This window comes from Trichoderma atroviride, chromosome 3, assembly GCF_020647795.1.
Source record: "Trichoderma atroviride chromosome 3, complete sequence".
NCBI lineage: Eukaryota > Fungi > Ascomycota > Sordariomycetes > Hypocreales > Hypocreaceae > Trichoderma > Trichoderma atroviride.
Genome location: NC_089402.1, coordinates 5,516,249 through 5,538,404, shown reverse-complemented (window position 1 = coordinate 5,538,404; position 22,156 = coordinate 5,516,249). Strand labels below are relative to the sequence as shown.

General features: G+C 45.2%; 8 protein-coding genes across 8 annotated transcripts; 5 read left to right on the top strand and 3 right to left on the bottom strand.

Moving 5' to 3' along the window:
- The first annotated feature begins 309 nt into the window (after positions 1-309).
- On the top strand, positions 310-1,785 carry TrAtP1_007158 (uncharacterized protein). Its single transcript, XM_014082066.2, has 3 exons — positions 310-735; positions 791-1,082; positions 1,132-1,785. Exons 1-3 carry the CDS (start codon positions 452-454, stop codon positions 1,618-1,620), a joined length of 1,065 nt encoding a protein of 354 aa, XP_013937541.1. The 5' UTR covers positions 310-451; the 3' UTR covers positions 1,621-1,785.
- Positions 1,786-4,628: 2,843 nt separating this feature from the next.
- Positions 4,629-6,999, top strand: TrAtP1_007157 (uncharacterized protein). The gene is made up of 3 exons (XM_014082067.2): positions 4,629-5,245; positions 5,307-6,342; positions 6,401-6,999. Exons 1-3 carry the CDS (start codon positions 4,828-4,830, stop codon positions 6,870-6,872), a joined length of 1,926 nt encoding a protein of 641 aa, XP_013937542.2. The 5' UTR covers positions 4,629-4,827; the 3' UTR covers positions 6,873-6,999.
- Positions 7,000-7,354: 355 nt separating this feature from the next.
- On the bottom strand, positions 7,355-9,376 carry TrAtP1_007156 (uncharacterized protein). Its single transcript, XM_066113406.1, has 2 exons — positions 8,971-9,376; positions 7,355-8,905 (listed from the first exon to the last, which is right to left on the bottom strand). Exons 1-2 carry the CDS (start codon positions 9,244-9,246, stop codon positions 7,454-7,456), a joined length of 1,728 nt encoding a protein of 575 aa, XP_065969492.1. The 5' UTR covers positions 9,247-9,376; the 3' UTR covers positions 7,355-7,453.
- A 1,666-nt stretch (positions 9,377-11,042) lies between these two features.
- TrAtP1_007155 (uncharacterized protein) lies at positions 11,043-12,176 on the top strand (the record flags this gene model as incomplete). Its single annotated transcript, XM_014082069.2, has 1 exon — positions 11,043-12,176. One exon carries the CDS (start codon positions 11,043-11,045, stop codon positions 12,174-12,176), a length of 1,134 nt encoding a protein of 377 aa, XP_013937544.1.
- A 355-nt stretch (positions 12,177-12,531) lies between these two features.
- On the bottom strand, positions 12,532-13,976 carry TrAtP1_007154 (uncharacterized protein; the record flags this gene model as incomplete). Its single annotated transcript, XM_014082534.1, has 2 exons — positions 12,532-13,468; positions 13,534-13,976. The coding sequence occupies 2 exons, from the start codon at positions 13,974-13,976 to the stop codon at positions 12,532-12,534; spliced, it is 1,380 nt and encodes a 459-aa protein (XP_013938009.1).
- A 1,786-nt stretch (positions 13,977-15,762) lies between these two features.
- On the top strand, positions 15,763-17,191 carry TrAtP1_007153 (uncharacterized protein; the record flags this gene model as incomplete). The annotated part of the gene is made up of 2 exons (XM_014082070.1): positions 15,763-15,835; positions 15,891-17,191. The coding sequence occupies 2 exons, from the start codon at positions 15,763-15,765 to the stop codon at positions 17,189-17,191; spliced, it is 1,374 nt and encodes a 457-aa protein (XP_013937545.1).
- A 1,224-nt stretch (positions 17,192-18,415) lies between these two features.
- On the top strand, positions 18,416-19,192 carry TrAtP1_007152 (uncharacterized protein; the record flags this gene model as incomplete). The annotated part of the gene is made up of 1 exon (XM_014082071.1): positions 18,416-19,192. The coding sequence occupies one exon, from the start codon at positions 18,416-18,418 to the stop codon at positions 19,190-19,192; it is 777 nt and encodes a 258-aa protein (XP_013937546.1).
- An 875-nt stretch (positions 19,193-20,067) lies between these two features.
- Positions 20,068-21,015, bottom strand: TrAtP1_007151 (uncharacterized protein; the record flags this gene model as incomplete). Its single annotated transcript, XM_066113405.1, has 1 exon — positions 20,068-21,015. The coding sequence occupies one exon, from the start codon at positions 21,013-21,015 to the stop codon at positions 20,068-20,070; it is 948 nt and encodes a 315-aa protein (XP_065969491.1).
- Positions 21,016-22,156: the final 1,141 nt, after the last annotated feature.

Sequence of the window (22,156 nt, the reverse complement as noted above, 5' to 3'; positions counted from 1 at the left end):
GACCATGCATATACTCCCCAGATCGCCTAAGCTTGATGTCTCTGAGTCAGAGTGATATTCCTCGCAATTCCATGCACAGCGTAATACTACAAGGTATTATTACTAGGTACCATGGGTATGCTTACAGAGATTCTACGGTACTGTACTGCAAGAGCAGATACGCATCGCTCTTTCATTCTACCTCGGTTAATCCGAAACGCACTCATGGTTCTATCTTTCGTTGGATTCTATAGTCTGTGACAACCCTGCTTAGCAATTGTGTTCTCGCAAAAAAAAAAAAAAAAAAAAAAAAAAAAAAAAAAAAAAACAAGTAGCTGACTCGACGCCTTTGAGACTATCATTCATCTGCAACTCACGATATACACGCGCATACCCGCATATATACCTACTTAAATTTGCTTCCATTTCATATACCACGCTTTACTATCCGGTGGGAAATCAGGTTGACAAAATGTCGGAAGTTCATTTACTCGTTTTCGGAGACCAAACTGAGACGGCGATTCCTATGGATGAGCTTTTACAGTACTCTGATAAATCCAAATATATAAGCCAGTATCTTCAAGACTCATTCATCGCAGTACAAAATACTTTGGACAGCTTAAGTGACGCCGAAAAAGAACGACTCAAGTTTGATTCGTTTCAGAGCCTCGCAGAAAAAGTGAGGCAGGAGAAAACGCCGGATATAGTATTACGCACTCTCATTCTATGCGTTGCGCAACTTGGATCTCTTATAGTGTTAGATCTCTTAATCACCCTTTTCTTGCAGTGAAGTTACTAATGCAATATTAAGTGCTCTGGAGAACGACTCTGATCTTCGAAACTCATGGGCTTCACAAAACGTCTTGATTGTCGCCTCTTGTGCGGGCCAGGTTCCAGCCGCTGCAGCAGCAACAACTCATTCGCTTGATGATTTGGTTGCAGTGGCGCCCGAGATCGTTGCCATCTCGCTGCGAGTTGGGCTTGATGTAGATCGTCGAAGTGCTGCCCTTTCCGACGACCGAAATGGAAGCTGGGCGCGCGCGGTAATTGGTGTATCTGGGGCCGATGCTCAGGCATCTATTGATGAATTTCACAAAGCCCAGGTAGAGTCTTCCTCCCATCCGGTAAACTGTCCATATCTGACTGTCCAAGGGCACGCCTGAAAGCAGAATACCGTATGTTGGCGCAACGTCTGCCTGGGCAACTACGATATTCGGTCCACCTGCTACACTTGAATCATTTCTCTCTTCAAAACCATTTGGAACAACAAGAGTTATCGAGTTACCTGTCGCTGCTGTCTTTCATGCTGCAAGTTTTGACAGGCCCGACACTGAAAAGATAACCGGCCCAGCCAGTATACTTCAACAGTTTTGGTTGAAAGATGTTTGCTTTCTTTCCAGTGAAGATGGAGTAGCCTTTAAACCGCAACGCCTTGATACTCTGGTATCTGAAGCCGAGTTAAACATGCTGAACAGGATGACAGACAATGAAAAGGTTTTCGGCGCGGTAAAACTAAGGATCAAGGACCAGCAGGTAGCTATCACGCCTATCGTTGCAACTAAGATTTCTGAACGCTTGAAAAAGGCGTTGGGAGAGTCTAACGCTACTGTCCGAACTGAGCTTTTAGTCGGTGGATTGTAGTATCATCTTGGTACAAAAACGGCTGGTTCGACGTTTCAGCTGTCTCTGTTCATAGGAGATGCCAAGTTACAAGCGATACAGGCGTTAACAAAGCAGGTCAATTATATAGAATAGAATATGTTCTCTAGAAAATCGTTCACTCAATAGCAGATATGGTCAGGTCCACTAATGGCTTTTGTGATTCTGTGAAATAAAACTGTAGCCGATTGAATTGCGCACATGTTCAGAACTAGAATAATACGGCTGCATCTGTTGGCCATCCATCATGATACTATCACCCTTAGGTTATGATCTCTGGCTGGTTTATTGAACTGCGTCCATGATAGAGTGTAAATATTGTTGTAAATATTATGCCAAAAACTTTTGGACATGGCAGTGCAATAGATGTAGATGTGTAAAGAATATTTATGCTGTTCATAAACAGACCCGCACAGCTATTCATTTACATGTGGCTTCACGCTTCTTAGCTTCACGTTAGATGCAGCGCCATTATTAGATAGTTAAATACTACTGCAAGTTGGATATGTGAAAGTTACACCCATCTTATACTTATATCGGTAACCCACGTGCTAGTGTGTCATTTTACTGGTGAGTGATGCACTTACTAGTAGTTCTGCTTCGCGAACAATACACATGCTAGAGGAGTAGTAAAGACAGCTTTACGTGATCAAGTTTGTACACTCAAGTTTTACATGTATAGACTGCAAAATGAAAACTCGTCGCCAACATCAATATAGCCGTGAAAGACTGCAAAACTTAACAGTGTTGATGTTTATTAAAGAATCAATCTGCAGATTTATGTAGATCTCCTTTCCTCCCATACATGCGGGACAAAGAGCTCATTCAATAGATGTCAAATGAATTTGATGGAACGTCCAACGGGAAAAAGTGTTTGGTTCCTTATTCTGTCTCTCTCTTTCATACATTTAGCTTCTAGCCAGATATTCAGACTTTCAGGACTTCAAGATTTCCCATCTACACCTCTCTCTAGGGTAGTTTCTTCAATCATTCGCCATCAAGATGGCTTGTATTCGGGCCGAACCTTGTTGTTCAGGGAGGTAGTAGAATTCGTGCATAGGTGTCTCCGCATAGTGCCTCGTAAGGTTTCCGCCACTGCTTATTCGTACTAGCGGTACTTGCTACCCTGGCTTACGCTAAGACTGACTTTATCTGTTGAAGAAAGTGGCCCCACTGAGCTCTGATTCCGCACCATTGTCCGATCCTGCCCTATCCTTGTACTTGCAGAAGTGCCTTGCGCTAATATGCAGCTTATTCTGTAAGTGCTGCTTGTACAAGCAGGTCGGTGCTACTAATCCACGCGGTATAATACTTTGCAGAGATTAATAAAAGCCAACAAGTACAAGTAAGTATATTGATGTTCATAAAAGCCTATATTATGCATTTGGCATAAATACATGAAATATGTAATTCGAATCCTCTTGTGGATGCACATGCTCCACGAGAGCCTTACTGTAGCCGTGACACATTCTTTTCGACTCATAATTGCTAAGTTCCATACTAGAATACACACCCGTCTATCCCCAATAGAGAAAGAAACGTCAGCACTTCAGCTCTATAGACCAAAGTACGATGTAGTAAGCCAAATCTTGTAAAAACTGGGCTGATGTACGTATATACCGCATTCTGATTGATTGCCGTATTCCCTCGAAAAAATGGCCGGTGGGTTCGTCACAATCTGATCAAGGCTTTCCCATGATTTGCCAAACAGAGTAGCCAGCTAACTTGCTATAGTTAGCGAACTGTCGAGGGTCCCACAAGCCAAGTGTACTGTAAGGGACTGTAATAACTACGACTTTTTGCTGTATAAACAATTTGCAATTAGTAATAGCTTATAAACAGATTTCAGTGTAACATTGGACACTTTTTTTTTTTTTTTTAAGATATTAGTAATATTCTTTTTATTTCAAGGGTTTTTAAGTATTATTACTTTAGTATTTTATAAAATTTTACTAAACTAATAGCTAAAGTTAAATACAAATATATATAATATTATAATAATTTACTATAAAATATTTATTTAATATTTCTTTTATATAACTTTAATTGTAAACAATGTCTTCTCTTACTACATTTGATATACACTAGTTTTCTCTTTTGAGTTGTTACATAATCCTGGGACATGATGTGTAGTTTGTCAGCTGGAGCATCTTTTGTTTACCCTCTGACCAGAAAACTATCTAGCCAATTCCGTTTTGCTCTCTGAAAGCTGACATGAATTGTGACACATGAACAGTATTGTATTACATATTAGGATTGACATTGTAGCCAACACATGTTCTACTTATTACTGGGTAGTAAAGATTCCAGTCACCAACCATCAGACAAGCGCTTGTATGAACAAATTTTCACTGTCAATTTGTGATTTGCATACTACGTTTCCAAATCAAGGCAGCTGATAACCGCAGTTTAAGTACATCATCCATAATATCTTGAGCCTTATTCCCGTCAATATAGTGCAATGCCCAGGAACTGGCACACCATAACCCTCGTACCGTTAAACGCCATGCAGTCAGAGTCCTACACATCGCCCCTCTGACGCCGTTGTAATATTTATCCCAGTCTGTATCGTAAATTTGTAGGATATAGATAAACTTGCCAGTATTACAGTGATAGATGGTTGGTCAAACTGTCATGTAAGCTTACGGTTGCACTTACGGCCCCGGGAAATAAGATCCTCGAGGATAATACCCACAATCCTAGATATACAAGGGTCTCGAATCGAAAGGATCAGCTCTGCCTACAGTAGCAGCATAGAGGTCCGGGGTTCGCGCCTGTAAGACATGCTACTGGTAAGTCAACAAGCATCGAGGACTAGTAAACGGATGTGAAGGATCTGAATTACCTACAGTCAGTGCTGAAACACCGAGTCTGCTCGGCAAAAAAAGCGGTCAACATGCCGGTTAGCCCGCCAAGGTTACTCATTATGTGAGAATCTGATTCAATACAAAACGGCGCTGGCGGAATAGACAATGAGAAAAAAAAATAAAAAACAACTCACCGCCAAGGACAGCTGAATCTTATATAGACTCCAGCGTGGACAATCGTTTTCCTTGTTACTCTTTTTACTAAGACCACTCATCGACAAGACTAGTGTTTCGCTTGGAGAAAGTTCATCTTCAAGTTACATCACTCGCTACACACACGACTTCAAACGCCTTTAGTCTCTTCAACACACACTAATTCAAGATGATGGACCCGGTACCGATGGAGTCTGCCCTCCGAGGCACTCCAGACCACGTCGTCCTGCCCTTGTCGGGCCGCATTCTCGATCACTCTCACATTGACATGGCCGCAAAGATCATCGAGGTTATCTACAGGTATCAGAACAAGCGTGCGGGCAGCGAAGGTATTGAGTCGGATATTGGTCTGCTCGCTGGTTTGGCGCAGGCATACAGCCATGTGAAGGCCAACCAGCCCATCAAGATGTGCCTTCCCGCCTTCCCCTTCAAGTCTCCCAACACCAAGGTCAAGGTCCTTGGACGCGTCCCGGACAAGGCCGAGGAGTTTGCTCTGGCCCATCTCAACGGTCTCTGTGCGGCTATTAAGGACGTATACAGCCCTGGAGCGGAGCTTACCATCATTTCCGATGGTATCGTATACAATGGTTAGTATCTACTCTTGAATCAAACTAGCAACGGCTTTGGCTAACAATTTGTGACCTTTAGACCTCTTGAGCGTCTCAGACTTGGACGTCTGGAGATACGGAGAGACTCTCCGAAACTTGGCAAAGACAAAGGGCTTTGCCCACATCCGCTTTTCACGACTTTCGGACCTTGTGCCTACTGAGGTACCTGCAGTTTTGGACGAGGTTTCATATGTTGCCAATGCCACCAACTTCCGCATTGCGCTCATCAACAACTTCCGAAGCAAGGATTGGGATGTCAACGAAAAGATCACATCAGACGAGGATATTTGCTTGACATATCGTGGCTATCTCAGATTCCTTCAGACTGATCTTGCTGATACATATCCCATTTCGGAAACCTTCACCAAGTCGAAGTATAAGAAGGGTATCGAGAGCATTGCCAAGCAGATGCTTATTCGTGGTCAGGCATTTGCCCGTGCAGTTCGCGACAAGTTCTCAAACCACGTTCGTTTGTCTATCCACCCCTCCACTGGACACAACAAGGTTTCCGTCAGCACTCTGCCTACCGACTCTACATACACCACTCCATGGCACTGCGCCGTGGCTGTCCGACAAGACGGAACCATCACCTCGGGTCTTGCTCAGACGTTCTGGGACGATCCCAGCTGGGAGCTCGTCTACGAGGATGGCAGACCATCATTTTTCCGCGAGAAGAGCGACCTATATACCTGGGCCTCTGGCGCCATCACCGTCACTCCCAACTATCCCTGTGGTGTTGTCATTCAGCCCGCTGAGGGGCCCAACAAGCTCTCAATGCAAGACATTGATGCTCAGAAGGTCCGCGCACTTTCGGAGATCAACTCCCCGGTCATTCTGCGCGGTTTCTCCGGCACTAAGAACCGCGAGAAGTACATTGAGAAGGCCTCGGAGTTTGGAACCCCGCTTCCGTGGAAGTTTGGCATTCTGCTCGAGGTCAAGGACCGCGGCGCAGACACTCGTGGTCTGAACAACGTTCTGTCCGCCGAATGGATGCCCTTCCACTTTGACGGCCTGTTCAAGACGCTGGACCACACTAGAGAGGATGGAACCGTATACAAGCTTCCCAACCCACCACGGTAAGTAGTCGTATCACCTAATATTGCCGCCAACATACAAGTCTAACTGAGTTTCTAGATTCCAATTGTTCACTGCTGTCACGCCCTCTCCCTCTGACACTGGGTTCACTCTCTTCTCCACATCCACGTTTGTTTTGAAGAACCTGCCCTCTTCTCTCCCTCTGGAGACCTTGAGGAACCTTACGTGGTCTGTGCGAACCTCTTCATTCGAGTCGACCAAACTGGACGGCCTGCCTCTGGTCATTGACCATCCCGTCACTGGAAAGCCTTGCTTGAGGTATCACGAGCCCTGGCCCGAAAACAAGACCAGTTTCGAGGCCACCAACATCACAATTGATGGCCAGACACCCGAGGTCTCTGACGCCATCTGCCGCGAGCTAGACAGCCTTTTGCACGACCGACGTGTCGCATATTATCACGCGTGGCAGAAGGGCGACATGCTGGTCAGCGACAACATCCTGGCCATGCACACTCGCAGCGACTTCCAGGGAGGCGCCGAGAGAGAGTTGTGGAGAATTCACTTTGATTAAGTGACTTTCGTATTACAGAAAAAGTTTGTTTACAGCCTGATTTCTCATAGACATTAGATCCATCACAGTCATTTTCATTGGCATGCTGTAGTTGTTCATTTATGAAATAAAAATTCCAATTTCTTCCATTTATTATCCTCGCGTTTATTTCCAGGTTGCCTAAGAGCCAACCTATTGAGACTGCATTTAGTCGAGAATGTGAATAGTATTGAAAACACACAGGGTTATAAATACTGAAAGTAGTCTCGCTTGATACACTTCTGCAGTAGTCGAAGAAATCTGTATGACTGTAAATAGAATGGGTTTCTTCTTTATTTCGGGCTTGTTGTCGTCCGTTCTGGGAATCGTTTTCCCCTTACACGGAAATCGTCGCCGTTGTTCATGTTCGTTGTCTCAATACCTTGGAGATTTTACCTACGAAGCTACGAGAGAAGTGGGCCGCTATTCCAGGACGCTGAAGTTTTCTTCTTTTAAACTCAGATGACACCTTAAATAGTATTAGCATTAAAAATTATATCATAAACATCATATCTATAGAATTAGATGGTGATGACACCGTTATTCCTCTTTCCAAGTCCCAGTTACTCTTCAAACCGCTGATTCCCGAGACCGTGCCCTTTGAGGTCAATTTCTCTCAAGAGCATCGAAGTCAACAAGCCCAGTCCACCGAAGCCGGTCATTGTATAAAAGATTGTCCGAAAACATTTCAAGTAAATACTGAGGATTTCATCTAGTGCTGTAGAAGAGATATCTAGCGATCTGAGTGTTTCAATGAAACTCACCGCATTTGAGGCGTCTTTCAGGGGCGCTAAAGCCCCCGTCAGCTGGACCGCAGTACTTGAGATGGATTCTGAGAACACATTGTTAAATATTGCTGAAGATATAGTAAGACCTACAAGGCCCCCGAACATGCGAATAGTGAGAAGCTGCCCAATAGCTAGGCCTGTGTCGTTGACATTCTTGACGCTCGCTTGAACAGGGAGGAGATTGAGGCGCAATAATGAGACACCTGTGCCCCAAAGGATTGGTAACCCGTAACGCATTGATAGCGGAGATCTCAATTTAAAGAGAGCTAACAATCCGGTTCCCAGTGTAAGTATGACCCACGACAGCCGTAAAAGCCAGACATATCCACCAAAGAAAGGGACCATCATCATCGAGACAGCCGCGATGAAAACGCTAACGATGACTGTGGGAAGCAGAGAAACGGCTGAGGAGATTGCGCTCTCCAGTTCAACGGCTTGTAAAAGTAGAGGCATGTACTGCAACAGAGACACCAGAATCATGCCGTGAATGAAGCCTCCCATTAGTGCTGCGTTTCCAGTTCTTGTGTGAAATAAGCGGTGGGGCATGATAGGTGCTGCAGGCTTGGTCTCATAAATGACAAACACTACAAGCAGAGTAGCTCCCAAGAGCAAAGGGAAGAGCGTCTGCCAGGAGGCCCACGGGAATAGTGAACCCGCCCAGCTGAGGGGCACAACAAACAGCGTGACTCCGGCAACGATGAGGGCCATGCCAATCCAATCAAGTCGATTCAAGTTCTTGGCGAGCGTGGCTTCGAGAGGGATAGACCTAAGTTTGAGGAAAAAGAACACAAGTAGCGTCCCCGTTGCTATGATTGGCAAGTTGATCCATGCAATCCATCTCCAAGAGACAAACGTTGAGAAAAGAGCACCCACTATAGGTCCCATGATGTTGCCAATAGCCGTGGGAATAGCCATCAAGCCAATATATTTTGATCGTTCTTCTAACGTTGTCATGTCTGCAAGTATAACTTGCGCCAGAACATCAATTCCCCCGCCTCCAAGACCTTGGAGGACCCGCCCTGCAATGATGGTGCCCATATTCTTCGCTACGGCAAATACGACCGATCCAATGAAGAACAAGCCTAATGATACGTAGAGAGGCGGCTTCCGGCCGAATGCGTCAGAGATGCTGACCCAAATCGATTGCATGGTCAGCCCACATAGAGTATAAGCTAGACTTGCCCAAAATGACTCCAAGCTCGTGCCATTTAGGTCACCGGCTATGGTCTAAGTAGAAGTATTAGAAAATGTCTAGGCGTTATGTCCAAGAAGGAAAGTATCTCAAGGCTTACAGGGAGAGCTATTCCCAAACAGGTTGCGTCCAGCTGGAAAACGAAAAGACTCGCCGCAATTCCCACGAAGGCGAGCTTAAAGGACGAAGATTTTTTAATCCTCGTTTCCGTAATTTCTGATGCATTTTGCTCTTGAGAATGCAGTTCTTGTTCAATTGTTGTTGTTACTGTAGTATTTGCTTTTTCATGATTTTGTTCTAAATCCGCCGCCTCTTTTGGATCGGTAGTTGCAGAGACATTGGCATTTGGGTCTGTACTAGTCGCAATTAGGGCCATGTCAATGTGGAAAGGCACGTTATCAACAACAATAAGCCGGCAATTCCTCAGTGAGCAAGAGTTAGAGTTGGCTTGTAGGTTGTGAAGATTGTAGGTAGCAGTTGTAGAGTGTAGAGATGAGGGAGCCAATCGGCCAATAGGGGTGATTTAGAAACTGAAGGATTTTGGTGCCCGCTCGGATTCGGTCTTTGTCCGCTGCTAGTGCACTGCTATTCTTAGCACGCAGTCTACGCCCATGAAGCTGAACGGATTAATTGCCGAGCTGCAAAGCTGCAACGTGGTAGAATGCCGATGGATGTCATCCATGATAGCTTATGCAGGAGCGAAGGAAGTGTAAGAATGTAGAATAGTAATATGGTATGCGACAGGTCAGCAGAAACGAAGGAAGCGTTCTACATGGGTCTCATTAGCTTTATTTACAGAAGAGCCGAAAGGGTGTGTCGATATGAAGGAGATTCGGAGAGAAGCATCACTGAATGTAAATTGGAACTCTGATGCGGATGAATTGCCGTCTGTAGACCAGGTCTAGACACCATCTATAGCTACCTAGTAGGGAGCTTAGCTGGCTACCTAGGTGTAGAGGTAGATCGGAACTGGAGCGTTTGTTTAACCTGTGAGTTGAGAAGAAAGAGAAGAGAAACACTCGTTATATACAATGTCTATCTCTTTTGCCTGAAGGAATATATATTGCTTTCTCATATCCTTTCCGCTGCGTAAGTGAAAAAAGAAGCTGCCATTCACAGCTGCCAATAGCCAAGAACCAGAAACTAATTACAATCCATTCATCAAAACTTTACTATTTTTGTAAATACCAACAGCGACATGATGAAATTGCTGTAGACTCGGTACAACTGTAACATGAGAAATTGCACAGGCAATATCTACTCGCGAATCGATGGGGAAAGCCAAAGACAGGAGCAGCGTAAGACGCGCTTCTAGTCAATGAGAAAAGGGAAGAGAATTGACCTTTATGAGATAGATATACGTTGCCCATTAGTATCAAACTATGCTGTAAAAAGCCTTCTGAAAGCCTTTTTTTTTTTTTATTCTAATGTCTCGCAAATACAACTCGGTGAGTGTATAGAATTGAGATTTATTGCACGCGCCGACATACAAAATCCAACAGGCCGCTATATTTTAGCAGTAGTCCACTATAAAAGCATAGAAACCACCTAGAAAATTGAGCCAATGAAGCTGCACGATCGTCGCACCTCTAAAAAGCGGGGCCATTTGATGCAGTCACGTGCATTTCGGCCAAATCTCCCAGCCTCCTTCTTTTTCTCCGCGCGCGCACGTATTCATCTTCAACACCACACTGGCACTGTTGCATTCATATTCACAGGCATCGAGGCAGCCAGCGATGCGTACTTGGTCAACTGTCCGGCTTTCTACCCACTGAATGAGATTTTTTCTCCTTCTTTGGAAGACCCGGGACCAAGAGAAGGGGCCTGTTTAGACTCGCAGGTTTTCTGGAGCTCTAGACGGGTCGCCTGTTCGCGAAGCTCGCTCCTCTGGGTCATCTTCTTTCTTTGCATTCTGTTGCTTCTTCGGACCAACAAATTTCGCGCTCTTGGTCAGCTGTCCGGCTTTCTACCCACTGAACGAGGTTGACTCCTTCTTTGGAAGAACCGGGACCTAGAGAAAGGGCCTAGTTGGACTCGCAGGTTTTCTGGAGCTCCAAATAGGCTGCTTGTCTGCGAAATTTGCTCTGTCTGTTGTTTGTGACTCGTTCATCTGGTACGTTGACTCCTGTCCTCCTGTTCACATAGCAGATCTCGACCTTGAGAGAACGAACAATGTCGGCGACTCCCTCCTTCGACTTCAATTTCAAGACGCCTGCCTGTATAGAATGGACTTTGGACAATGCGACGGAATATCTGATCGACCCGGATCCGCAAAGAGATAGCGTGAAGCTCGAAGCTTGTTTTTCTAGTCAATCCTCAGTGGCATCTTTTCAGCTGCATTGTCCCATCAGAGTGAAAGGCATCGAATCCTACTCGTGTATTACAAGCCTAATAAACATCCGTTCCATCGTCACTCTCAAGTTTGATGAGAATCCAGAAATTCCAGACATCGTGCGGAAGAAACTCAACTGCAAAGCAGTTTGCTTGCATCTTGACCTATGTCAACCTCTTGATCTCATCGCGCCGACTGCAGCGACAGAACCGATACAGCCCAGAAAACGACCGTCTGGCCAAGTCATCGATGCGTTACGATCGCTCGCCACGGCTACGGCCATCAACATCTATATCTCGGCAAGAGAAATTTCTCTGCCCAGGCTGGCTGCCTTTTGTGAAGCTATTTCTCAAAGTCGATTACATCCAATCCATACCGACACTTCAACTGGCCTAGCTTCATTGTACGGCGGGGGAGGTGGGAAGATCATCACCCTCTCAGAAGCTTTTGCGTCAACATCTCGGAGCGAAAACCCGCCATCATACGATCAGCTAGAAAGTCTACCTCCTAAGACGGGAATCTCGCTACTCAGCACAGACCAATCTCCATCATCTGTAGCTACAAGTAGTAGGCGTAATGAGAAGAAGAGGCGCCGGCTGGATGATTCAAGTACTTCTTCCGAAGCTGATGACTACCACAGCATGTGGATTTTAATGACCAATATGCGCAAAGAAATGCTCAAGTTGACGAAGCGAGTTGAGCGACTTGAGAGAGAGAACAAAGATCTGAATGATGAATTAGACGACTTACGTGCCAGCTGTGAGAAGGCTACAGACGCTGCAGACGCTGATGAAGCTGCCTTGCTTGAAGTACACGAGGATATCCACGACCTGCGAGTACAGGTCGATTTTCTTGCCCAAGGCAGATTGAATAGCGATGCTGAAGAGCACATCATTGAAACAGTCAAGGAATCTGTACTCACACACATCTTAGAGAGTGCATATAATGCTAAGATTGTTATTGAGAAAGGATAGTTCTTGTATATACGCTGCCGACAAGCATTGAACCTTTAATTGTTAATAAAGCATGAATTTGCGAGGTTTTTCTCACTGAAGCTGACAAGCCCATGACCATTAAACTGCCGCACCCCTGCAGTACTTTTGCTCAAAATCTCACGTCGAAAAAGAAAGAGTGTATGATGCTCGAAGACATCGCTTTTCAATTCATGTCTTTACTATTGATCCGGTGGTATTTACTCTTTGAGCTTTCACTATCCTTTGGAGGCCGCAGCTCACAGGAGTCATTGGCCACGAATTATACTCATTTCCGTCGGTAATATTCCGCCTACATTACTTGTCTGGAAAGGAGTATTGTGTTTTCAAAGGATTACTAGGTCAATTTTACGGTGACGACTCCTCGCAAAGGCACAGAAACCGTGATGGCTCCGCCAGATAATGTCGCGGACGTAGTTGCAAAGGTATGAGTATTGTCCGTGACGTATGCGGCGGCAGAAGATGGAGAAAATCCAGTAAAAGACACTTTAGCTGACTGTGCCGAAGTTCCACTGTTTGTAAAGACAAGAATTACGGAATTGTCGGTATTCTGGAAGGCGCCAATTATAACGTTCGATATGGATCCTGTAGTGGCAACACGATAGGCCCCAGGACGAATGTATCGGGACCACATGGCGAATGCCCAGAAGATACCCGATGGCGTAGCTGTCTTCCCATCGAGAGCATCGACCAAGTGACTGCCTGACTGTGATTGTTGGATCTCAAAGCCTTCCCAGAAAAGATACGCCGAGAGCTGTGCGTTGACCATCGCAACAGCCAACTTATTGGCCCAGGTGAAGCCTTCGTTGGTGCCGCCGCTGCCATACCATGTGGTAACGAATGCTGTGCTGGGTCCGCCTTCAGTGTTCCATTTCGGCAGCGTGGTCTGGCTCAGTGGCGAAGTGGCGTCTGCGCTGTACGAGTGAGAGGTGATTACACCAAGATATTGAGTTGAGCCCCCATTGACTAGATTTGTCGTATAAGTGCTCTGGTCGGTCCAGCCTACTGCGTCGCAGCAAGTGATCTTGGTACCAAGGCCAGCAGCCTTGACTGTGTTATACAGAATTGGTATAAATGATATAGCCTCTTGGGCATTCGAGCTGATCTGCATCTGAGAGTATGAGGGCTGGAAATCCGGCTCATTCAAGAACCCTAGATGCGTGATCGTGTAGCCCGCTGATGCGTAGTACTTGACGTACTGCACAAGAAAGTTTGCATACGCTTGTCTCCAGTCTCCAGATGAGCACGAGTGGCCTGTAGTGCCACAAAGATACCTGCCTCGTAATCAGTTACTGTCTATTTCAACGCCAGCAATATGTTGGCGATATTATTTGCTCACCCAGGGGACGAGTCTGAGCCGCTGGTTTTCATAAACCCCGGAGCACCCCATGCATCAGCATAGATTGTCTTGACTCCATAAGAAACAGCTTGTTTTGTAAACCATATTTGGCCACTATCGTTGTTATCCCATACATAACTCGGTGTCGCAGAAGGAGAGCCTGGATTATTTGGCTCGATGCTGTCCCCAGAACCACCTGATCCGATGCGGTTGCGGATGATGCTAAAGCCAGCACCAGTAGTGGTACTGAACAGATAATCTAAAGCTTGCTTTTGAGTGCTAGCATTGGCACTCTGGAATTGGCTGGCGCGGCCAAATGCTTGAGAAAAGCCGAAGCCGTCAATCTGCTGATACCTGGTATTAACATTGACAGTGATTGCAGATTGTGCTGCACATAAGGCGGCAAAGTTTGCCAAGATTGCCAAGTGATTGGAAGCAAACATCTTGAGTCCCTTTGTCCGAGAACTATTATCTCATGAGGAGCCGAGAGGAATCTGAGTGCCAAGACTGGGAATGCCTGTGGTGCCTATCGGGCATATTTAAAATAGTAATACTGCTTCTTTCCATTTTACCCGCAGGATACTACTCGGTATCATTAACAGCGATCTCGGTAAATCAACGCCGAAACAGCATTAATGAACCGTCTGCAATGTGCTCCAAGGGACAAGGTGGAGGAACATCTGCTAGGAAGGCAAGCATTTATCCAGTCTCGCAAATATTTGCCGAATTGCGGGTAAAAAGCTTTCGTTCTGCCATAATTGGACTTCTTATTTGTCGAGAGGCAAATCAAATGATTACATTTGCTTCAATACAAATACTTGAGAGCAAAGCATTCTGTTGTATAAGAGAATAAGCCACACGCGTATATGAAAGTAAGAGGATTCGGTCGCCTTATACGCCAAATTAGCACAAGGTCATCATAGACTTGATACGAAAGTGTTCTAATTAGTAAGTTTAGAAAGTAAGATGACCAATATGTGGAAAGTGTCCTCAATTCTTAACACGTGCTCATTTAAGGGCAATTACCAGTGACCATTGCCAGTTTTCATGATTTAGGCAAGTCTAGTTTCCGTTGATCCGCCCCCTTCTTGGAGCCAGAATTCATTGAGCCGGGCAGCATTCTTAGCACCAGACCACGAGGCAAGGCACCACATTCCGCCTAAACTATTTTTGTTGCATATTTTATCCGTCGTGGGATCGTTGAACATATTTCAATGGTCAATGCTTGGTCACAATAATTGTTCAGAGAGCGCGTATCGGATCTTTCACTGTAGAGTCAAGTATCTTCTTGGTATGAGTGTAATGACAGTTCAATAAACGGCAACTAGAATTCAGCGCGATGTTGAACAAGAGAAGGCTCTGCCATATGATAGCCTTCATTGAAACAGGTATCCAGTCAAGAACAGATATAAGACCAATTACTATATACAAGTCTGCAGACAGGTATCAGTTCTATTTGCAGCCACTAAAAACTTAAAAAGTTTAAATAAAACTTAATTTTTAAAGTAAATATAATGCCACCTAATCTTATTCTGCGTCAGATAGCTCGCCAGATTTCTTGGCCAGACCATAGACAGCCAAATACAAAGAGGATTCTGGAACAAAATAATGTCCACATCAATAAACCCTGTCAGACACTGTATTGCCCACTAGAGTATACAAGCGGGGGACTTGACGGTGAACAACACTTCTCAATCAATTGAAACACAACAATAATACCGATATAGATACATGACTTTATTTAGCCGGTGATATAAATTCTAGATTCAGGTCTCCTTTTTAGGCTCTATGCAAGTTTATGTGGTATTTTGTAGTCATTGTGCTTAATTAGCTATATTAGGAAGTGTCAAGGAACGTGACCCGCGACTCTCCTCATATGCAGTCGTATTGATAATGCAGAATACGCATAATAGCCAACTCCGCTAAGCCGCTCTCCCCATGGGGAAACACAGCTCTATATCGATGTATGGACTAATTACAAATGCGGATATGCGGAACGTCGCTTAATTGGCAGAGTGGCGAGAAATGGTGTCAGTCAAGTGTGCCATGTCATGAAAGAGAAAGTAGAGTATAGGCTTTTTTGAAAAGAAATGTAGAGATATCACTGCCGAATAGTGGTGATATATATGATATGATCCCGGACGACCGGATCCCTGACAATATAAAGAGTGATGTTTAAGCAATTTTTTACAGTCGTTGATAGATTCGTCCTCATTGACAAATCAAAACATGACTATGCAGGTTTTAAAGATTCTTGTTCTCGCCGTGCCAATTCTAGCCCAATCTCAAGTTTGGGGGCAGTGTAAGTCATCTCCATCATGAGTATCTGCATTCAATTATACTCATACACTGCACAGGTGGTGGAATTGGCTGGACTGGCCCAACTACATGCGTCGCTGGCGCGACCTGTGTAGTCAACAATCCTTACTATTCTCAATGCATTCCTAACGGACAAGCATCATCAGCCACCACAGCTGCAACAACCACCACTTTCGCTACCTCTACCACCAAAACGTCGACACCAGTTTCTGGAAGTCAAACATCGACATCTGCCGCTACATGCTCTGCATTACCGGCTTCCATATCTCTCAAGAGCAATTCTAAACTGAACGACCTGTTCACATTGTTTAATGGAGATAAAGTAACGACAAAAGCCCAGTTCGCGTGCCGGCAAGCCGAAATTTCTCAGCTGGTCCAGCGATACGAGCTTGGAACTCTGCCAGGACGCCCCGCTACTCTTACGGCGTCTTTTTCAGGAAATACGTTGACAATTAACTGTGGAGATTCTGGGAAGTCAATGTCCTTCTCTGTAACAATTACCTATCCTTCTTCAGGATCGGCTCCTTATCCTGCAATCATTGCCTACGGAGGCGGCAGTCTACCAGCACCTGCCGGCGTTGCCATGATCAATTTCAACAACGACGATATGGCAGCTCAGGTCAATACTGGCAGTAGAGGCCAAGGAAAGTTCTACACTCTCTACGGAAGTGGGCATTCTGCAGGCGCAATGACAGCATGGGCTTGGGGAGTCAGTCGGGTGATTGACGCTCTCGAACAAGTGACAGCAGCAAGGATTGATACCACGAGAATTGGGGTAACGGGATGTTCGCGCAACGGAAAGGGTGCCCTGCTAGCAGGAGCATTCGATAGCCGCATCGCATTAACACTTCCCCAAGAATCGGGAGCAGGTGGATCGGCATGTTGGAGGATTTCCGACTACTTGAAGTCCCAGGGAGCAAATATCCAGACCGCATCTGAGATCATTGGAGAAGACCCTTGGTTTTCAACTTCTTTCAACAGTTACGTTAACCAAGTACCTGTTTTACCATTCGACCACCACTCCTTGGCCGCATTGATTGCCCCAAGAGGACTATTCGTTATTGATAACAACATTGATTGGCTAGGCCCACAGAGCTGCTTTGGATGCATGACAGCGGCACATACGGCATGGCAAGCGCTTGGAGCTTCAGACCACATGGGCTACTCCCAGATTGGAGCTCACGCACACTGCGCCTTTCCATCGAATCAGCAATCTCAGCTAACGGCTTTTGTGCAAAAGTTCTTGCTCGGCCAATCGACGAATACTGCCATCTTCCAAAGCGATTTTACATTTTCACAAAGCCAATGGATCGACTGGACTGTTCCAACTTTAACTTGATGGACCAGCCACTGTCTGGATATGCGCTGTCATTTTAATTGTCGCCTTGGTCTTTAACAAACTTACTCTTCAGGATGCTTGAGTCTTCGTTTGCTTATATATAATGCAATTTACATTCACAACGAAGATAGTTCGAATAAATATCATCTTATCAGCGCACTGTTCTTTCTTTTTTTGACTTTTTGTAAAGCGATATGTTTGACAGAATATCCGGCGACAACAGTTACGCGGATGACTTGTAATACCTAGTTTCAGGAAAATGGTTGTTTCCATGACTCTAAAATATCACTCAATTATGAATTCACCTGGTCTCTATCGTATACTTCATATCTAGTCATACACAGGAGACACTAGAGAATGTGTAACCATAGTTGCAGTCTGGCGGTACGTAATTGATGTACATGTGTCATGAATTAAAGGCGCTTGTATCATAAACTATCTTAGGAGTTTTTGCAATGCGCATGCCCCGCAGTATTGCAGAGCGAGAACTTAAAATAATGCTTAAATTTGTTTGCACGCTAGGATTTGCGGTTAGCGAACAAGCTTGAAAAGCTAATATTACATCAATACAAGTGCAATGTATCTAGCACGTCAGGCGACCAGCGTTACCTGAACTGCCATTTTAAGAAGTTGCCAAATAAACTATCAAGATGGGGACTTTTTCGTGCTAACTTTTTCCACCAATGCGATAGCTGAAAATACCGTAATATACAAAAAAAAATTAAAGAAGGCAGTCATACACAGATTATGCTATTAACCCGGGGCTTAAGGGCAAAATGCTAGCTTATTAATAGAACTGTGAAAACAGGAGATATGCGGTCTGTTCCTTATATACTAGTAATTACAGTTTGCCGCTCAATTCTCTATTTGTAAGCCATAATACAATCTGGTCAGTAGCGTTTTGTGTTAATGATAGCTAGGAAATCTATTGGTGGCAAAATGAACGTTGCCCTTCAATCGTATCTTCAACGACTATTGATTATGACTAGCACAAATTAAGAAGCTGAAATAAAATCACTTCTATTGGTATCCTAATAAAGCTATCACTTATTACCGTATCCGAAATATTTTATATTGACATACCAAAACGGTCATCATTTCGGAAGTTACCTTATAGGCAGACAAGTATAAATACTCGAGGAACTCTTAGTGTCAGTATTTATTTTTTAACCCCCACATTCTTTTCTTTAACTTAATATACCCATATCGTTTCTCCAAATAGCCATGGGCATTGTCAACGTCTTTGCCGCCGCCTTGGCGGCTTTACCTCTTGCAATCGCCACACAGACTTTCCAAAATGGAGGTACCACAGCCGGATTCGACTATGTTCGACATGAGAACCAAGGCCAAGTGCTACAAGTAGCAGACATTACATACAAAGGCAACTCGGCGCTCTTGATGCAGCAAACATACACACCGGGCTACACTGGCCGATACCACTCCGAGGTGGATCACAACCAAGGCTATAAACGTGGAGATGAGCTGTTCTACGGCTTCATGTTCCGCTTGTCGTCTGCTTGGGAATTCGATCAGCAGTCTTACAACATCGCGCAGTTCATCGCCGATCGACTTGGAGCTGGCTGCGACGACGACGACTGGATGCCTTCCTCACTCATCTGGCTAGAGGGCAATCAGCTCAACTCCCGAATCGTTAGCGGCAATTATCGTCAGCCGGACTGCAGCCGTACATTCACGGGTACTGGAAACATTGCTACTGTTTCTGCCGGCGCATGGCACAAAGTTATTATCCAAGCCAAGTGGGCGAGCGACAGTTCAGGCTACTATAAAATGTGGTTCGATGGAAACAAAGTCTATGAGCACTACAATATTGCTACAACAACCAACGATGATGCCGTATTTGCATTCCGCGTGGGTTTGTATGCTAACGGCTGGCATGACGATAAGAAGATGGTTGGTAACCAGGGATTCCGTCAAGTATGGTACGACGAGGTTGCTGTCGGTACTACTTTCGCGGATGTAGACCCTGATCAGTACGAGTAACCAACCCATAAGGTAGTTTGGTTGCCCAATGAATAATATTCTTGAAGCAGTTAAGAACAAGAGAATTATTATTTTGAACCACCACATAAAGTCATGATGTTCCAGACATCATATTCTGTAAAATATAACAAAGCCATAATGCAAGCTGAAAATTGAGAAACGTATAAAAGATCTGTGAGAGGACATTAGTAAATGGTGAAGGGTCAGTAAGCATAATTATAGGAAATACACATGAGTATATATCGATTAGTGTGACTTTATGTAATGGATGTTGTATCCACTACTTGGTACGTAATCAAGACCACCTATGATACTCAATGTTGAGATATATTATATTGACTAGTATTGATAATTTAATTTGGCTTCATGTCTCTTCAAAAAGACATTAATTACATGTATTCCATATACCATACATCATATACTAGATATATTGTGCTGCTGGAAAAAAGGAATTTACAACAGAGCATTGGATTCTACCGTTTGTCATTCAGGCAATAAAATGAGCAGCTAGTAACTTACGCTATTCTAGAAACACCAATTGTGTTCAGCCTTCCACATTTACCCCCAGATAATATGCAATCACTACGGAAACAGTTACCCCTTAGTGTTATCCACGGGATGGGTTTAGCCGCAGCCCAGAGTATGGCTATCTGTAGCACGGCGCCAACAGTGACATCAAAGATCAAAGTAAACAAAGGAAGCAAAAGTAGACTCATTTCTAGAAGATTGAATTTTGAATGATTTGAAAATTTGAGCTATATACCAATGCCAAGTATGTACATATATATACATGCGCCTAGAATAAATAAGATACCACGAATGAAGAAGTTTTATATACATCAAAAAGTACACATCGACTTTAAATACCGAGATGCTTAGTAGTTAACAGAGCCGCAGCTGCCGGGGTTGCTGTCGCAAGTGCAAGTGCTGGGGGCGTTTCTCCAACCAGTCAAACGGTTGGCAATATCGCTAGCATAGCAGTGAGTAGCAACGTTGCTCTGGAGGTTGCCAGTGCTGGAGATGGAGCCAGAGTTGTAGATACGGGCGGCACGGTAGAAGGCCGAGACGTCGCTGCGGCCAGACTCGTTGATGCAGTTGGCAAGACCATCACCATCGTTGGTACCGGCAGTACCCTCGCTGATCATCTGGTAGATGGTGGCTGAGGGGCAAGGGTTCTGAACGTTTCCGTTCTCGTTGCAGGTAGCGGCACCGTTGTGATCCTGCATCAAACCAGGGTTGCGGACACCGTAGTTGGTGGTCCAAACACGGACACAGCCACCAGACTCTTGCATGATGACAGCAAGGATGAAACGGTGGTCGACACCAGTGGCAGCGGCAGCAGACTGGATGCCGTCCCAAATGGCTCCGACCTCTGGGCCGCTGTCGTCGGCAACGCCCATCCAGTCGCAAGATGAGAACATCTGGTCCTTGTAGTTGTTGAACATGTTCTCGAAAGAAACCCATCGGCTCTGGTCGGGCCAGCCAGCGCCGGTGCTGCCGTCGCCGAGGTACAGAGTGTAGCTGTCGTTACCATCACCAACACCGTCGGTGATGTTGGAGTTGTCGTATCGGGCCACAGCGTTGTTGACAGTCTCTCCGGCGGATCGCTTGCCCTGGTCCTTGGCGGCAGCAGGAGCAGCAGACGTCTTGGAGGCAGTGGTCTTGCCAGTACGAGAAGGCATGTAGTTACCGCCGTTGACCTTCTTGTGGGGGTAGGCATGATCAGGCACAGGATGTCTGACGCCGTTTGTGGCAGAAGGCGGGTAAGGCACAGCCATGGCAGCGCCAAAGAGCAGAGAAGCGACGATAGCCTTGTTGACCATTTTGAATGATGCGTTCAAGTATTGCAAAAATGGGTTATTGAAGAGGTCAGTCTGTTGATTGCTGCCAAAGCTGGAGTTGAGAGTGCTGATGTCGTGTCTAATGAACAGGACGGTTGTCTGATATATATACACATCACGGCTACTACGAAAGGCTGAGGCGAATTATACGATCCGTACCAGCTTCCTATTGAAGCAAGTATGTAATCTCAACGATGGCATCGTCGGAAGCCAAGTGTAGTCTACTAATCATCAGCTTACGCCTCTGTTGGCTGGCAAACAAACTGAATAGAGCAATGCGGCATCTCCATGGTGTTCTTAGCGGCTCCGTTGAACCCCTGTATTTCGAACTCGTTTCGCCTTGGAGTTATACATGAAAGGCTACTTGGTAAGGCCTTTCATTTAATGGGCTGTTAAGATGAGTAAACATTGGTTACATGTTACCTATGGTGGCCACCCTTACCAAACAGAGCAATTACGGATATCGCTAGTAAAGAACAGGCTACAAGTGCTTGATCCATGAATCAACCTTCCCCTAAATGATAATACTAGGTCATGAGAGTTTCCATCCTTGGGTAATACCTAGATACAATAGCCTTCCTTGCAACTGCTACTGCTACTTCTACATATGCTGCAGGCTGTCCGCATTGATGATTCATTGTGGAAAGGAAACTACTCTGTTAGTTCACAACCATCAAATTAACTGCACACTGGTTGCCCGTTGCAGCTACACACCACTTAGCATGCAGAAGGAGCTTATAATTTAAAAACGGCACAAGCTTAATATCGAGAGCCCGAATTGAAAGCCTATTCTTGCGGTTTCCTATCTTGGCCTTGCCAGATTGAGTTGAAAAGTCCGTACAGTCGCCCGTGGTACCTTACATCTTGCCTATCCCTGTCCCCTAGTGGCGTTCGTCAGATCGCAGTAGGCCAGGCACTGCAATCTGCCCTGAGCGCCTAGTCGCCTAACCCCCTGTCAACATTGAAGCCTTGAGCCGCAATAGGCACAGGAAGGCTGGCTATTCAACTATTGAGACGCCGGTACAAATTTACGGGGCAGGCCTTAGCGCGGATCTCGGTAAATTCTGCGGCGAAATCAGTTGGCGTGGTGAGAATGTTATACCGAATACAGCAGGTGGATACA

Coding starts and splice junctions, on each gene's coding strand:
- TrAtP1_007158 (XM_014082066.2), top strand. CDS start 452: ATGTCGGAAGTTCATTTACTCGTTTTCGGAGACCAAACTGAGACGGCG. Junction 736..790: donor CAACTTGGATCTCTTATAGT/GTTAGATCTCTT, acceptor TGCAATATTAAG/TGCTCTGGAGAACGACTCTG. Junction 1,083..1,131: donor ATGAATTTCACAAAGCCCAG/GTAGAGTCTTCC, acceptor TGACTGTCCAAG/GGCACGCCTGAAAGCAGAAT.
- TrAtP1_007157 (XM_014082067.2), top strand. CDS start 4,828: ATGATGGACCCGGTACCGATGGAGTCTGCCCTCCGAGGCACTCCAGAC. Junction 5,246..5,306: donor CGATGGTATCGTATACAATG/GTTAGTATCTAC, acceptor TGTGACCTTTAG/ACCTCTTGAGCGTCTCAGAC. Junction 6,343..6,400: donor AAGCTTCCCAACCCACCACG/GTAAGTAGTCGT, acceptor CTGAGTTTCTAG/ATTCCAATTGTTCACTGCTG.
- TrAtP1_007156 (XM_066113406.1), bottom strand. CDS start 9,246: ATGGCCCTAATTGCGACTAGTACAGACCCAAATGCCAATGTCTCTGCA. Junction 8,906..8,970: donor GTTTGGGAATAGCTCTCCCT/GTAAGCCTTGAG, acceptor ACTTCTACTTAG/ACCATAGCCGGTGACCTAAA.